The sequence below is a fragment of the Cinclus cinclus genome, chromosome 1, assembly GCF_963662255.1.
Source record: "Cinclus cinclus chromosome 1, bCinCin1.1, whole genome shotgun sequence".
Classification (NCBI taxonomy): domain Eukaryota; kingdom Metazoa; phylum Chordata; class Aves; order Passeriformes; family Cinclidae; genus Cinclus; species Cinclus cinclus.
Window position 1 is genome coordinate 1,800,866 of NC_085046.1, and position 13,655 is coordinate 1,814,520.

At 45.4% G+C, this 13,655-nt stretch overlaps 1 protein-coding gene across 1 annotated transcript in view; it reads right to left on the minus strand.

Moving 5' to 3' along the window:
- Nucleotides 1–6,847: 6,847 nt before the first annotated feature.
- WNT9A (Wnt family member 9A) overlaps nucleotides 6,848–13,655 on the minus strand; it is a 53,946-nt gene continuing 47,138 nt past the window's right edge. The window contains exon 4 of the mRNA XM_062493214.1: nucleotides 6,848–8,713. Within this exon, the coding sequence (XP_062349198.1) occupies nucleotides 8,240–8,713 (474 nt within the window). The 3' untranslated portion in view covers nucleotides 6,848–8,239. The remainder of the gene's footprint in view (nucleotides 8,714–13,655) is intronic.

Below are 13,655 nucleotides of genomic sequence, written 5' to 3' on the forward strand. Positions count from 1 at the left end.
AGTTCCACACATCCCTCAGCATACATAGAAGCTTGTAAGAGATTTGGGCAAGTTATTATTTCTTTCTAAGCTAAAGGCAACTCCGTTTTTACTGGATTTGACTTCTCATGCCCCAGTTCTGCTCAGCACATCCACACCTTCAAGACATCTCAGTGACGCTGAGGAAAACAACGGGAGAGAAGGGAGGAAGAAACCTACTCTGATTTTTCTGGAGGTGAAATCTCTCATCTCTCATCCTCGTAGTAATCCCAAATTCTTACAATGCACTCTCGCATCACCCACTTCCTCTGCGGGAACAGCTGTCAAAACTGCTGCCACATCCTCAGCTCCTGCGGCTTTACGACTCCCATTAGCAGCTCTTTAAGGGGCTGCCTGTGAGGTTCCAAACCTGCGAGTTCCCATTACCCAAACGCCAGGAAGGGTAAAGGGAGGTCAGCTGGGAAGCTGGAGAAGGCAGGGCCTTACCCTGCAGGGTTTGGTGGGAAGCAAACCAGAGGTAGATCCACCTCCCATCCCATAATCTCCATTCATCCGCTCTTCTGGATTTAAAAATGAGCAGCCAGGTTTAGTGGAAGGTGCCCATGGAAGTGGGATGGGAATTAGAGAATCCTTGAGCTCCCTTCCAATGCAAACCATTCCTTGGTGGTAATGAAAAATACCTGGATCAAAGTGTTTGGTTCCTCAGAGCTTGGAGCTGGTGTTTGTCATCACAAGAAGGGACAAAGCAAAGCAAAAGCAGGACGAGCATTGGTTGTGTGGGGTTTTCACTGGCTTAGTAAACAGTTCCTGGAGCGAACGGTAATCTGTGAGGAGAAGAACAGTGGGATACCATCCCAACACCAGCACAATCCTGGATAAAGATCCACCATTTCTGATTGAGGATGAGCAGCGCTGATTCTGCGGAAAGGAACCAGCTCTAAAAGGGTTAAAAGCCTGGCTGCTCTCCCCACAGCAGGGAAGGTAAAATAAATGAATAAATGCAAGAATTTTGTGTGCATGGAATAGGGGAGAACTGGGAAACCAAAGGGACTTTGGAAACCCTTTGGAGTCACAAGTCAGAGTTTCCAAAGCAACAGAATCACACAAAGGTCTGGGTTGGAGGGGGCATTGAAGATGATCTTGTCCCAGGGTTTAGGCTGGGTATCAGGGAAAGGTTCTTCCCTCACCCAGGGGGTGCTGGGCACTGCCCAGGCTCCTCAGGGAATGGGCACATTCCCAAGGCTGCCAGAGCTCCAGGAGTGCTTGGACACTGCTCTCAGGGACAGGCTGGGATTGTTGGGGTGTCAGAGTTGGACTGGATGCTCCTTGTGGGGTCCCTCCCCACTCTGGTTATTTAAAGCTCAGCTGCAGTGAGGTACTCAACAGCTCCAGAGGTCCACAGTGAAGAAAAGGACATTTGATTGAGCAAGTCGATGTGTTGCCTGGGATAACAACAATTTTTAAAATCATTGTCATTCCCCCAGACTAAATTTGGCCACGTCCAACCTATTCTGAGCTCCAGCCAGTGATTCTGGAATCACATCCTGATAGTGACACTCTGCCAAGGTATCCTGACTTCTCCAGCACAGTATGATGACCACGGAATCCCACAGGAAGCTGATGGAACCCCTCAGCCTCCTGAGCTTGTTTAAGGATGTCATTTACATTGGATGGAGAGGAATTTCTCCAGCTCAGGGTACAACTTTTGGGGTTAAATTAGCCCCAAGGCCAGGCTTATGTTCATGAATAAGGCTGAAGGAAGGATCTCCCACAACCACTGTGCAAAGACTTTTCCAACAGATGTAAAGGAAGAGGAGCACACTTCAAGTATAATTTAAAATACATTTATTGTTTCATTTGTTCTTGCTTTTTTCTTTTTTTTTTTTGTTATACAAAGATGTTAAATAACTTAAATACATTCTCAACAGTCACTCAGAATCAGATTTATACCTACAAGCTGTACATATGAGGTAGAGAAAAATAACTTAGGCTCCCATAAGACATTGGAAAATAAACAAAACAAAACAAAAAGAAAAAACAAGAAAAACACTAATCCTTCATGTTAGTATTCCCACCTCCCTGTAAAAGGAAACACTATCCCAGGTTTGCAAAACAAATCCTAGACTTTACATTCCTGCTTCGAATTGTTAAAGGTGGGGTGGTCCAAGGGAAATTCCTGGGCTGGTTTGGGGATTGGTGTTTCAGATGGATCCATGCTCAACGGGAGCTGGAAGGATTATCCACACGTATCTTGATATTCCTGAACTGAATCCCACCTCTATTAACCCGGGTGTCTTTATCCCCTTCTCCTGCCACCAGGGAAAACTGGCACCTCCACACGGGCCAAACACCTCCCAGAGGTGCCTCCACTGACTGCAGACCACTCCTTTCCTAAGGGGGATCATTCCAGATCCATTGCACAACAATGCCAACACCTTTCCCAATGTTCCTGGGGGAAGTAATCTCCTGTCCTTTTTGCCCAGTGCTAAGAAGGGCTTTTCCCATTTCTGAAAACACTCAGCAACAACTGAGAAAAAGGCAAAATTTCGAGGTTTCCTCTGACAGGTGAATTCCATGTGTCTGCACAATTTCTGGTCTCACTCCCCACTCCTCCCTGCACCTGAGGAATTGTAATCAGGAAATCAGAGTAAAACTGTGCTGCCAAACCCATTTTCTTTTCCTCCCCACCTACAAAGCCTCAAGATTCCTTTTTTCCTTTTGTTTGCTCTATTCAGAAATATTCTGTTTGTGGAATTTGCAAAAAGTCTGGTCAAAGCCAACATTAAGTCAGTGAAAAAGAGATCGAAAAGCTATTCAGTGGTAATAACCATGACCAGGTTTCAGGAGGCTGAGCAGATTCAACCAGGAGGTTGGAATGAGATGGATCTTAAAGGCCCCTTCCAACCCCAAGCATTCCATGATTCCTGTGATTCCTCTGGACCCGATCCTGTGCCATACTGAGCACTGTGATCCAGAAAGGCAAACACCTTGTATTTCTTGTGGGAAAACGTCACTTTCTAAAAGTCATCACCTAATTAGCATCCTAAAAACTGAAATCCAGGATGTGCTGGCCACAGAAGCCAGACTCAACCCAACAGATGCGCCCGAAGAGCTGGACAAACCGGGAATGAGGAGCTTTACTGCACCTGTTCCATGGGGTACAGAACAGACCGGATTTTACTGCAGCATCAACTGAGGAATTTTTCACAGGCACCATAATCCACCAGAAAATCACCTTAAGCAGCTTCTACTCCATGAAAGTACCCTTGAGAAATCTGTCCCTTCATCTGGGGTCTCATCCAACCCTACCCCAGCCAAAGCACCCGACTGTATGTTCCCTAAAACAGGGCAGCTGAAAAACGACGGACAAAGGAATTCCAGACCTGCGCTGAAGGAAGGCAGATGGCAACGAGCTGGTTGGCAACAAAAACTCCTCAGAAACTATTTCAGCCCCTCAGGTCTCCAAACCAGCAATCCTAAATGTTCTTTAGAAAACAGGGAACCCCATAAATCATTCCCTGCTTCCCAAGGTGATGGACAAACCTCCTGAATCACAGCAGATCAAATCCTCAGCTCCCCAGTTTTACACTGCCCCATTCAAAGAGATAAAAGCTGCTTGTGTGGGGTCAAGCCTGGAATTTGGTCCTCTTCATTTAACTTTCCAATTTATTCAGATGATGATTTTATTTTCCCTAACTTTTTAAGAGCCCTTCTTCCCAAGCCAACTGAGCTCAGTGGCAAATCTCCAATTATTGCAAATAAATTTGGGATTTTCTCCCTCCAGACCTATCTCAAAACCAGGATGTTCAGCTAAAAAAGGGTAAACTTTAGTTTTTAGGGTAAATTTTTTATACTTCCATTAAAAGCCACCAATTTTTCATAATTCATTTTTTAGCATTAATAATGGTAATAACGAAAAATCCCCTTTGATTAAACTCTGCATGTTTCACCAACTGGAGTTTTTGATAACGGGAAGATAAGGAGAACATAATGTTTAGGACTTGTTTTGCATTTCTCCACATCCGGCATAAATGAGTCAGTCACACAGAATAGAAGCTCGTTAAAAAACAGATGACGGGTGCAACAATTATTTCTGTGGGTTTTTATTTCTTTTAATAGAAAATTCTAATATAAAACAGCAAACATTTTCAGTTTGCCTTGTTTACAAAAATATTATATTTTTTTAATATATTTCTGACATAACTAAAATGCACTATTCAATAAAAATATTCTTCCATCAGCTAACTTCTCTTTTTAAAAAAATTAATAAAAAAGTTATATAAATAATGGTTGCACCCCCCCCCCCCCCCACCCCAAAACTGATCTGGCTGGATCAGCTTAGGAGAACCAACACTTTGACACTTTTGGGGGAACAGGGGGTGAAAGGGGGTCAGGAACCAGAGCTCTCCCCTCCACCCATCCGTCCTTCTCCAGTTACATCTGAGCAAAATCCTGTTTCTCTGGGGATAAGAAAAAGGGGGGAAGTTGCTTTGCACTTTTATATATATATATATATGAAATGACACCATGAAAAAGTTCAGGGACCCCCAATCCACCGCTGAAGTAGTTTTTACAAAATCGAACAGTTTTGTTGAATTGCACTGGAGATCCAATGGTGTGGTGGCAGAATCAGCCTCACTGGAAAAATCCAGTTTAATCCAGCTGGGCAAAAAGGTTTTACAGGACACTCCCTAGGTTTTATACAGGAGTTCCCAGTCTCTTACTTAGGGTTTTCCAGACTTGTGGATGGAGTAGCACTCGTCCACCATGAATTAATTCAACTCCAACACATCTCTCACCATCACAAAACCCAGGCCCAGCACTCCAAAGGCTTTTGAGATGGTTTGACATCTTCTCTCCCAGCTCCTACTTAAGCCCCACTGGATTTTTCCAAAAGGAGGTTTTTGCCCCCATTCCTTCTTCAAGGATAAGGCAAACATTGGAAAACGCTGGAACTAAAGACCACCCCCGACCCAAAATGCACCCACAGCAAGGTGCAGGCGGGAGAAGAAAAATAACCCACATTTGTTTTATCACCCTAGGTCAAAAGGCCAAGAAGACAAGTTCTCCTGATTTCAGAGTGTTAGTATATTTTATACACTGCCTATACATTTAACACATGTGCCTCGCTACTATTTAGTTATTTATATTTTTTTTTTAACCACAGGAGAATAAACCTTGCTATTTACAATATATAACAGGCAAGTACTATATCCACATGAACATAAATACAATTTGTGGTGGTTTTTTTTTTGTTGTTATTCTTTTTTTTTTCCTTTTTTTTTTTCCTTTTTTTTTTTCTTTTTTAAATACTTACAGAAAGCATCCAGGCTTCAGTGCGTGAGTTATAATACACAGAAGAGCTCTTTCACTCAGTAGTTCATTCACTCTTTGCTGCTTTCTTCTAGACTAGCTTGAACAATCTGCCTTATTTCCCACCCATCTCTCTCTCCCCCCCACTGCTGAACACACCAAGTTTCCCTATCCCATCCCATCCCATCCTGGCATTTTCTCAGCCACGATATCCATGCCAACACTCCCCTCTCTTCTGCTTCTAGGGACTCATTCTCCTCTCACACCAGTGCAATATGGAGTTACTCCAGCGAGGTCAACGGAGACAGAGACACCAGTGAAAAGGAGGAAAATGAGGCCCATGGTTTAAATATAACAATAATAATTATTATTAATAAAAATAACAATAATAATAATAATAATAATAATAATAATGCACATAAATTGTGGCCCATCCTTTAATTAGGAGCAGGTTGTTTTTTGGTTTTTTTTGTTTTTTTTTTTTTAAAAAGCAGAAAGAATGGAGCCAGAAATAGTAATTCAGACCCCAAAATTCCTGTTTTGAGCAGGTTTGGATCTGGCTTTACTTTGGAGGGGAAGAGCTATTCTAGAACACGCAAAAATGTAACAGTGAGTTTGCACTTATGTGTGAGAGAGAGAGACAGAGGCAGAAGGAGAATTTAACATAATACCACATTGAAACCATAAGAAGGTCCTTCTGAAGGGCTTTACAATAAATAAATGTTCAATATTTATATATTTATATATATATATTTTTATGTGTCAGGGTGCGTATATATATCTATATATACACACTGAATAATAGGTTTCTAGGCAATTTATTTTTTAAACCATTAGATAAACTGCTCAGGGGTGACTTTCCCAAATGCTGTGAGACCTTCCCGGTGCTTTGCCGCGGTGGAAGGTGAGAATTCCACATGGGGATTCCACCTTCACTCCTCGAGCATTATCCCAACCTCCAGAATTGTACAGCAAATAAGGAAACACCAAAAAAAGAGAGACATTTTGCTTCACTTTGCAGAGTCACGGTGCTATTAAAGAGTAACACCCTGTCCCTCCCCATACCCCCTCCTCAAGATTTGATGCCAATGAGCCAGGCTGCACTGCAGGTATTTGTTACCAAGAAAACTCCAAATCTATATTTTCTCTTCCCAGTAGATGCATATGCACAGCTTAAAATATTAGTGGCTACAATTTGGGGGTGGGGGGGGGGGGGGGGGGGATTAAAAATTAAATATAAATAAGGAAAAAAAGACTTTGAAAAATAATGGTCCGTCTTGGGAAATTGCTCTTGTTTTGTTTTTTCTAACTTTTACTAATGCTTGAGAATCTCCTCTTTTAAACACCAGATCAATGGCTTACAGAAATTTGGTGGAAATTGCTGTTACTGGACAATCAAAAATTGCTACCAAAAATCAAACAAAACACCCTCTGCTCCCCATTTTTTCCTTAGAAAGCTTCCTTCAGGCATTCGCTGGCTGCCTCCAATCCACTTTCATATGAAGAATATTGGCACGCCAAGTCCTAGATTGTAAATCTCCTCTTCCAAGCGAAAAATAAATGCTGGAGGTTGTCGTGTGTTTCACAGCGCTGGAGTGATCAACCCCTGCAGTCAAATTTCTGGCTTCTCTCAGGTTGTCTCTGTGTCAATCGATTATTCCAAATCCATGAGTTTGTTAGGATTTAGCAGGCATGTATTTAAAATGCAGTTCTGGATCTAGTGGTTAAAAAAAAAAATCATCTTAAGGTCCTAGGGTTTACATACAGCTTGTGTCATGTACCACTGCCATGGTTTAGAGTAAATGGAATGATGACCTAGGAAAGAAAAGTCAGCTCCTCCAGAGGTGTGATCCACAGTGCAAGACAGCCCCGGGCTCCAAGATGCACTCGGATTCCGCTCGTCCTGCTGAAGATAAACATGCCCAAATTCAGCTGGCGTAAGACTCAACAAGTTCCAGTTGGGATTTCTGAAGCAGTTACCACAGGTTGACCTCCATCAGCAAGAGGCGGGAAGAGGAGAGAAAAATAAACCATGCGAGAAGTGAAAATGAAAAGAAAGTATCTAGTGGTTTAAAAAAAAAAATAAATAAATTTAAGACAGCCATAGTGCTAAAGATCCTGCATTTGGGCGAATTGTTTTAAATAAAGAACATGGGATTGGACTGAAGGGGAGAGGCACATCTGGTGTTCTGCTGTCTTCCCAACCTCTTTCTTGGATCTATTTCTGTCTGTAGCATGGCAGCCCCAACGTTCTCAAGCAGCACGTGGTGACAATGCACGTGGATACAGAGGTGTCATTAAAGAGCTGATGCTCCCAGTGAGTCTCTTTGTCAGAGCCTGGTTTGCTCCATGTGCAGAAACTCCACTGGAAGAGCCCACCATTCCCTACAAACCCCTCTCCAGTTTTAGGAGAAATGAATGTCCACTTCTCACACCACCGCACTCAAAGCTGAAAGATCTTTTGTATCTGCTCAGCTCCCTAAGCAGCTGGGTGAGCTCCAGGAATAAAGAAGTACAGGATATTTATGCCAAAGGGAATATCTCAGCCCAGGAGTTCATGGAGGATGGCTGAAACAATGTTCCAAGGAGAAATGATCCATCAAACTGCGTAGACCACGAAGGTGAAGGTCAACTGGTGTCTAACCCCAGTGTGACAGGCACTTATTTCCACATGGTTGGACCTCATGAAAATTCAGTCTACAGGAAAAACAAAACAAAACAAAACAAAACAAAACAAAAAAAAGAAAAAAACAGAAAAAAAACAAAACAAGAAAACCCCAAAACAAATCAGCAACACAGCTGGGTCACCTGTACCCTACAAAGTGCTCATGTCTCAACATAGCTTCCAGATCCCAGAAGGTCAATCAAACCCTGTTTGTCTCCATAGGCAGTTCTCCAAGCTGGCCCCTCCCCGGGGATGGCCGTGCAGCAGAAGCCGCAGGTTGTGTCAGTCCTTGCAGGTGTAAACCTCCTCTCTCTGGGTGCACTGCTTGCACTCCACGTAGCAGCACCAACGCACCTGGCACTGGCACGGGCGCGTCACCACCCGGCTCTGCGTGTTGTGCCCCCGGCCGCAGCAGATGCTGTCGCAGTTCTTGTCCTTGTAACACTTCCGTCCCGAGGTCCCGGGGGAATACCGACTCATCAGGCAGAAGCTCGGCGAGTCGTCAATGTAGACGAGATCCGTAGTCCTTGGGATTTGATCGCTGTGGCCGGGGATGGATTTTTTAGGGGGGGAAATGTCGCCTTCCCCCGTGGCCTCGTTGGTGGTGCTGCCCACCTTGAGCGAGGTCTCGTACTTCTGCTTGAGCTGCTTCCCGATCTCGTGGAAGGGGGAGAGCTGCCTCCAGCACGTTCGGACGGTGCAGGATCCGGACACACCGTGGCATTTGCAGGTGGTCTCCACGCCGGCTTTGATGACCTGCAGACACACACACGGCCCCAGAGAGAATCAGTCATGGCAGAAGAAATCAAAACACCACGTAAAACACGACATTTTCCAGAAGACACTTCGGGGCCGCAAAGTTGATGACCATGCAAAAAATATCTGTTGGAAGTGGATAGAAAACACATCCTACTGGAAATACTTATTTCAAAAGGCTCTTAGTTCCCAGAGTATGACATTTACTGCAAAAAACTTTGCTTAATTGGCTAATTAAAGATACCAGAAAGGTGCACAAAGATTGTCCAGTGCTGCCACTCATCTTGTAGACAGAGATCTGGAACTGTGGCACAACTAAGAGATTAATACATATTGCAACACCTACTTATCTCCGTCAATAATATGTAGATAAGATAGCAAAGTGGAAGAAGTTTGTTTAGTGTAAAGAGGTGGGGTGGCACATGCTCCAGAACAGGAGTGTGGACAAGAGGAACCCTGTCCATACCACAGGACCCCAAACCCAAGTACAAGCAGAATTAATCTTAGTTAGCATCATCAACTGACTGATGCTAAACAAAGGATCCCATCCTTTGCAAATTGACTGCAATAAGGAAGTTTCACAGCACAAAACCACATCCATCTCCTTAGAAACAGCATTTGAATGTTCCAGCTCCCCTTCTCTGGAGAGAGATTGACTCCTGGGATACCTCCATGGGCAACACAAAAGCAGAGATGTTATTTGGACTGCCACAGACACCCCACATTTTGTCCACAGATTATAAACACAAATTTGTATTTCTAATTCTCCCACCCTGTCTCTTCCCCAAAATTAGGTTCTTTAAATAGGTAAAGGTACAACCAGCCCTTAGAACAGCAGGTGAGAACAGAGTTTGTTTTACAGAGCTGGATCCTGAATAGGTATCAAAGTGTTGCTGGAAGTGCCCTTCCTTTGGGCATCTACGGTACCTAAAAAAGAAGAAAACAACCTCCCCCCGTGCCCATGATGGCATCTGGCTATATCATGGCCTCCTGACAGCAGAGGACTGGCTGCACTCCACTTCCTGACCATCCGGTTCTTAATTATTTGGCTGCACAAATCCTGCTGAGCCCCATGTGCAACCGTGCAATAGGTCATGGACTCGGAATTGGGGCCTGGCCCAGTTGTGATATTCCAGAAACATTTTTAGAAAGACAATATGCATAATGCAGCCTTCAGCAGGGCCTGTTCAATGGTCACACTTCATTCCTGTGACAGCCAAAGACCTCTGCAAGTGCAATCCAATAATACACAGTAGCATTCGAAGCGGTGACGGGTTACAGGGGGAGATGTGTTGCTGGTTATAGCGCTCAGCTGGGATGGCTTGGGTAAGGGCTGTCACGCTTTGTGTGCCAAAGTGTCTCGCCAAGTCCACAAGAAATCCCACAATGTCAGACAAGAGCGTGCAGAACACATTTCAACACCGAGGGGGTGGGAAAAAACCCAACCCTCACCCGTGCCCTCCCTCGTGTAAAGTCCCGTTCCACTGCTTGTCCAGAAGTGAGAGCTGAGTTCGTGTGAAACAAAGCTCCTCCACCTAATTTCACGCCCACACCATCAGCAAACTGGGCAGAAATTGCTGGGATACTTGGGAAAGGGCTGCACACTGCAATCATTCATCCGTTCAGGCTTTCCTCAACCTTTCCTCCTCCCCCGGTACATTTGCATCTGCTCCACCTGGAAAAGGAGACAGCCCCCATTGTACAGGAGCTGGGAAAGCAAGAAACCAACGGGAACTGGCTCAGCTTGTAGTCATGCTCTCGGACTTGGAGTTGATTGAACAAGACAGGGTCATGAAACTCAGGAAGGGAACCTGGAGTCGGGGCAGTTCTTGTCAGGAGCCGCCTTGCTGGAGCTCAGTGGGAGCGCTGATGTTGCAGGAACACTATGGCCAAGGCATCCATACGGGGCTGGTGGATACAGCCCAACACGTGCTGGAAAACCTGATCCTGATGGATTGGCAGCTGGCTGATCAGGTGTAAGCATGTAGGTTTAGGCACTTGAATCACATCAGCCAGCCAGGGTTGACCTCACCGAGGCGAACACTTGAGTTTAAACACCTCTGCTTGAGAAACACCTCAGAACTCCTGTCAGAGCCAGGGGAGCCAAAGCAGGCGAGGATCCTGCAGTGAGGCGAACACCTGCTCCACTGAACAGCTCTCCAGGCTCCCACTGACAGCTGAGCCAACCTCTGTCACAAACAGGAGCCTGGGGACCCAGCTCACACAGAGGCACCTCAGTTTAGGGGATTCTGCGAGCAGAATCCCACCCTCTGGGCCAGACTCAGGTGTCTAAATATCTCCACCTAGCACTAACTGAGGTGCTTTCAAACATTCTCTTCACACCAGCTGTCCCTGCAGCAGCACAAAGGTCTCTTGAGGGGTACAAATAAGTGTATCCAGGTAAATTAATTATATTCTCCTCATCTGGGCTCAAATGAACTTGCAAATGAATCCCAGTCTGGATTTTCCTGACTCACTTTTAGCTTGTGGCTGGGACAGCTCTGGTGGACCAAAGCATAAAAGGTTTCCATTGTCCCCATCCCCATGAATGCACCAGTCCATGAAATCCAGCGTGTGGATTTTCACATGGCTGCCGTGAGACTGCGGCGCATCACAACCACCCGTAAACCTTCTCCTGGAAGGACTGGGAAGGGCTCTAGGACATTACTAGGCAGCAAGAGTGAAAATCCTAGAAAAATTCCTTGCCCAGGCAGCCTCCCCTGCTGCTGTCAGTCACGCTGCAGCTCTTTGAGGTGCTGCGTGATGGGGAACTGCTGCCTCCGGACCCCAACCACCCACGAGCCAAAATGAATCTTGGAAAAACTCTTCTGGTTCCCGTCCCACTCCCCAGCTTCCACAACGACCTTTCCTCCTCTTGCTGCAAGCTCCTGTCAGAGACACTTAAATCCACCTCATTTCTTCAGGAAGCAGCAAGACTGATCCAAGTCAGCAGGTTGCTTGGAGCAGTGTTGGAGAAAGCTTGGCTGGCTGGATGCTGGGACAAATGTCTGGATCATGCTTTCAAACCTGGAGGGGCTTCCAGGAGAGAAAAACGCAGGTTTTATTCCACAAAAACCCTTGGTTGGATAAGGAAGAATAAGGTTTTACCATATAAAATCATATTGCAAGGGCTGTAGTAGCTCCTGCTTGATTTTCAAGGCTCATCACAGCTCAGAGCCTGATTTACCTGCATCCTACAGAGACCTGGACCTGTTCTGAACACACCCCTGAACAATCACTTCATCTACACCAAGGATGTGGCCACCTGCACGCTCGTCACAGATGTGAAGCAGAATGGCTCCGCTTCAATCCAAGACACAAAATATTTCGTGCTCCCCATGGCCCCAACTCCACAGCTACCACACAGCAGCAGGGTGGTAGTAATTCAGGAGTAACAGCAACAAGGAGCATCCTTTTTTGTATTGGGTACTGTAGAGAGCTCCTACCGTGAAAACAAAACCAAAGACAAGTGGTGGGTCAGGGATGGAAAATTCTGTCCTCCCACTCTCCTCTGAACAACCACCTGCTTTGGCAGTCTCAACCAGAACAGTTTTGGAGGAAAATAAGGATTTTTGAGCTATCTAGCTTGACTTAGCAACACAAATCCCCGCCAACCTTACTGTGAGAACACCCCACACTGACAAACACAGAGTGAGGAAAACACAAAGCAAGGCAGAACCATTTTTCCGGGGGTTTGCTGCCCAGAGGAAATCAGATAGTGCTGCTGGACTGCCTTCCCAACTGGCTTTACAAGGAGCCACGGGGAGAAGGGATCACAGCAGAGCATTGCTATGCAACATGTAATCCTTCCTCCCAACAATGGCGCGCTGCGAAGCTCAGACTAAGTGCCCCCGTCATGATCAGTCTCAGACATGCTGCAACACACAATTTCTCAGTGTTTTAGCTGAAACGCCGAGGACAGGATTCCCATTCATTCCCAGCTGGGTCACGGGGCTCTGGCAGTGGTTTTTTTTGATTTTTTTTCTTCAGACAACCCTTGTCTGGGCAGCAGCAGTCCAGGGCGGACACCCAGCCGTGGGAATTCCTCACTTATTGCTCCACTGTCGTCATGGCTGGGCTGCAGCTCCAAGGCTTCAAACCATTCGCTATGGTTTGGGGGAGAGCAGGCAGTAAACCCTCCTCGGGGGCAGCTCATCCAGGGAAAAGCCTTGCCTGGCTTCAGAGAGGGCTTTGGGATGCTTCCCCACAAACCCAATCCCTTCCATCCCCCATATGCAGAGCCCTCTTCAATTTAAATAGGCTTAGTCATTCTCTCAGCTCAGGTATTAACGTTTGTTTGGACAGCAGCCACGGTCCCCACACACAACCAGTGGAACAGACTTGTCCCTTCACACTGGCCAATGCCACTGGCCGAATTATAAAAGTTTCAGAGATTGTTAGAAGTTGTCCTTTCTTTTTTCTCCCACCTTGCTAAAAAGAAAAACTTCTTTTCATCCTGTTCTCAACCTGCTGTTTCAGAACAGTTTTCCCCTCCCACCACCCTTCCTTCTTTGAAAAACAGGAACACTCATATTTTAGTGACATAGGTATTAAAATACAAACATTTAAGCATAGAACAACATAACCCTACTTAAAATTGAGAACTTCAGAAGTATTTTCCCCATGCTCGGTATTCCTAGCATGCTTCCCATGCTAAAAAAGCTCCACATAAACAACCAACTGCAATCACTTATGGGACGCAGCAAGCAATTTTTTTTTTTCCACAGTATTGATTTCCAGGCCTAAGAAAGGCTTTGGCTGAGCCATTCTCAGCCTGAAAGGAGAGGAAAATCCAGAGAACACGCCTGGGCATTCCTACCTGTCATAACCTGCAGCAATTAATACCAGTGGTGGCCCTGAAAACTGATCTGTACATTAAGAGCTCTCCTCAGGCTGTTATTTGCTGGGTTTGATTTGTACCTTGGTAAACATGTGATGCCCC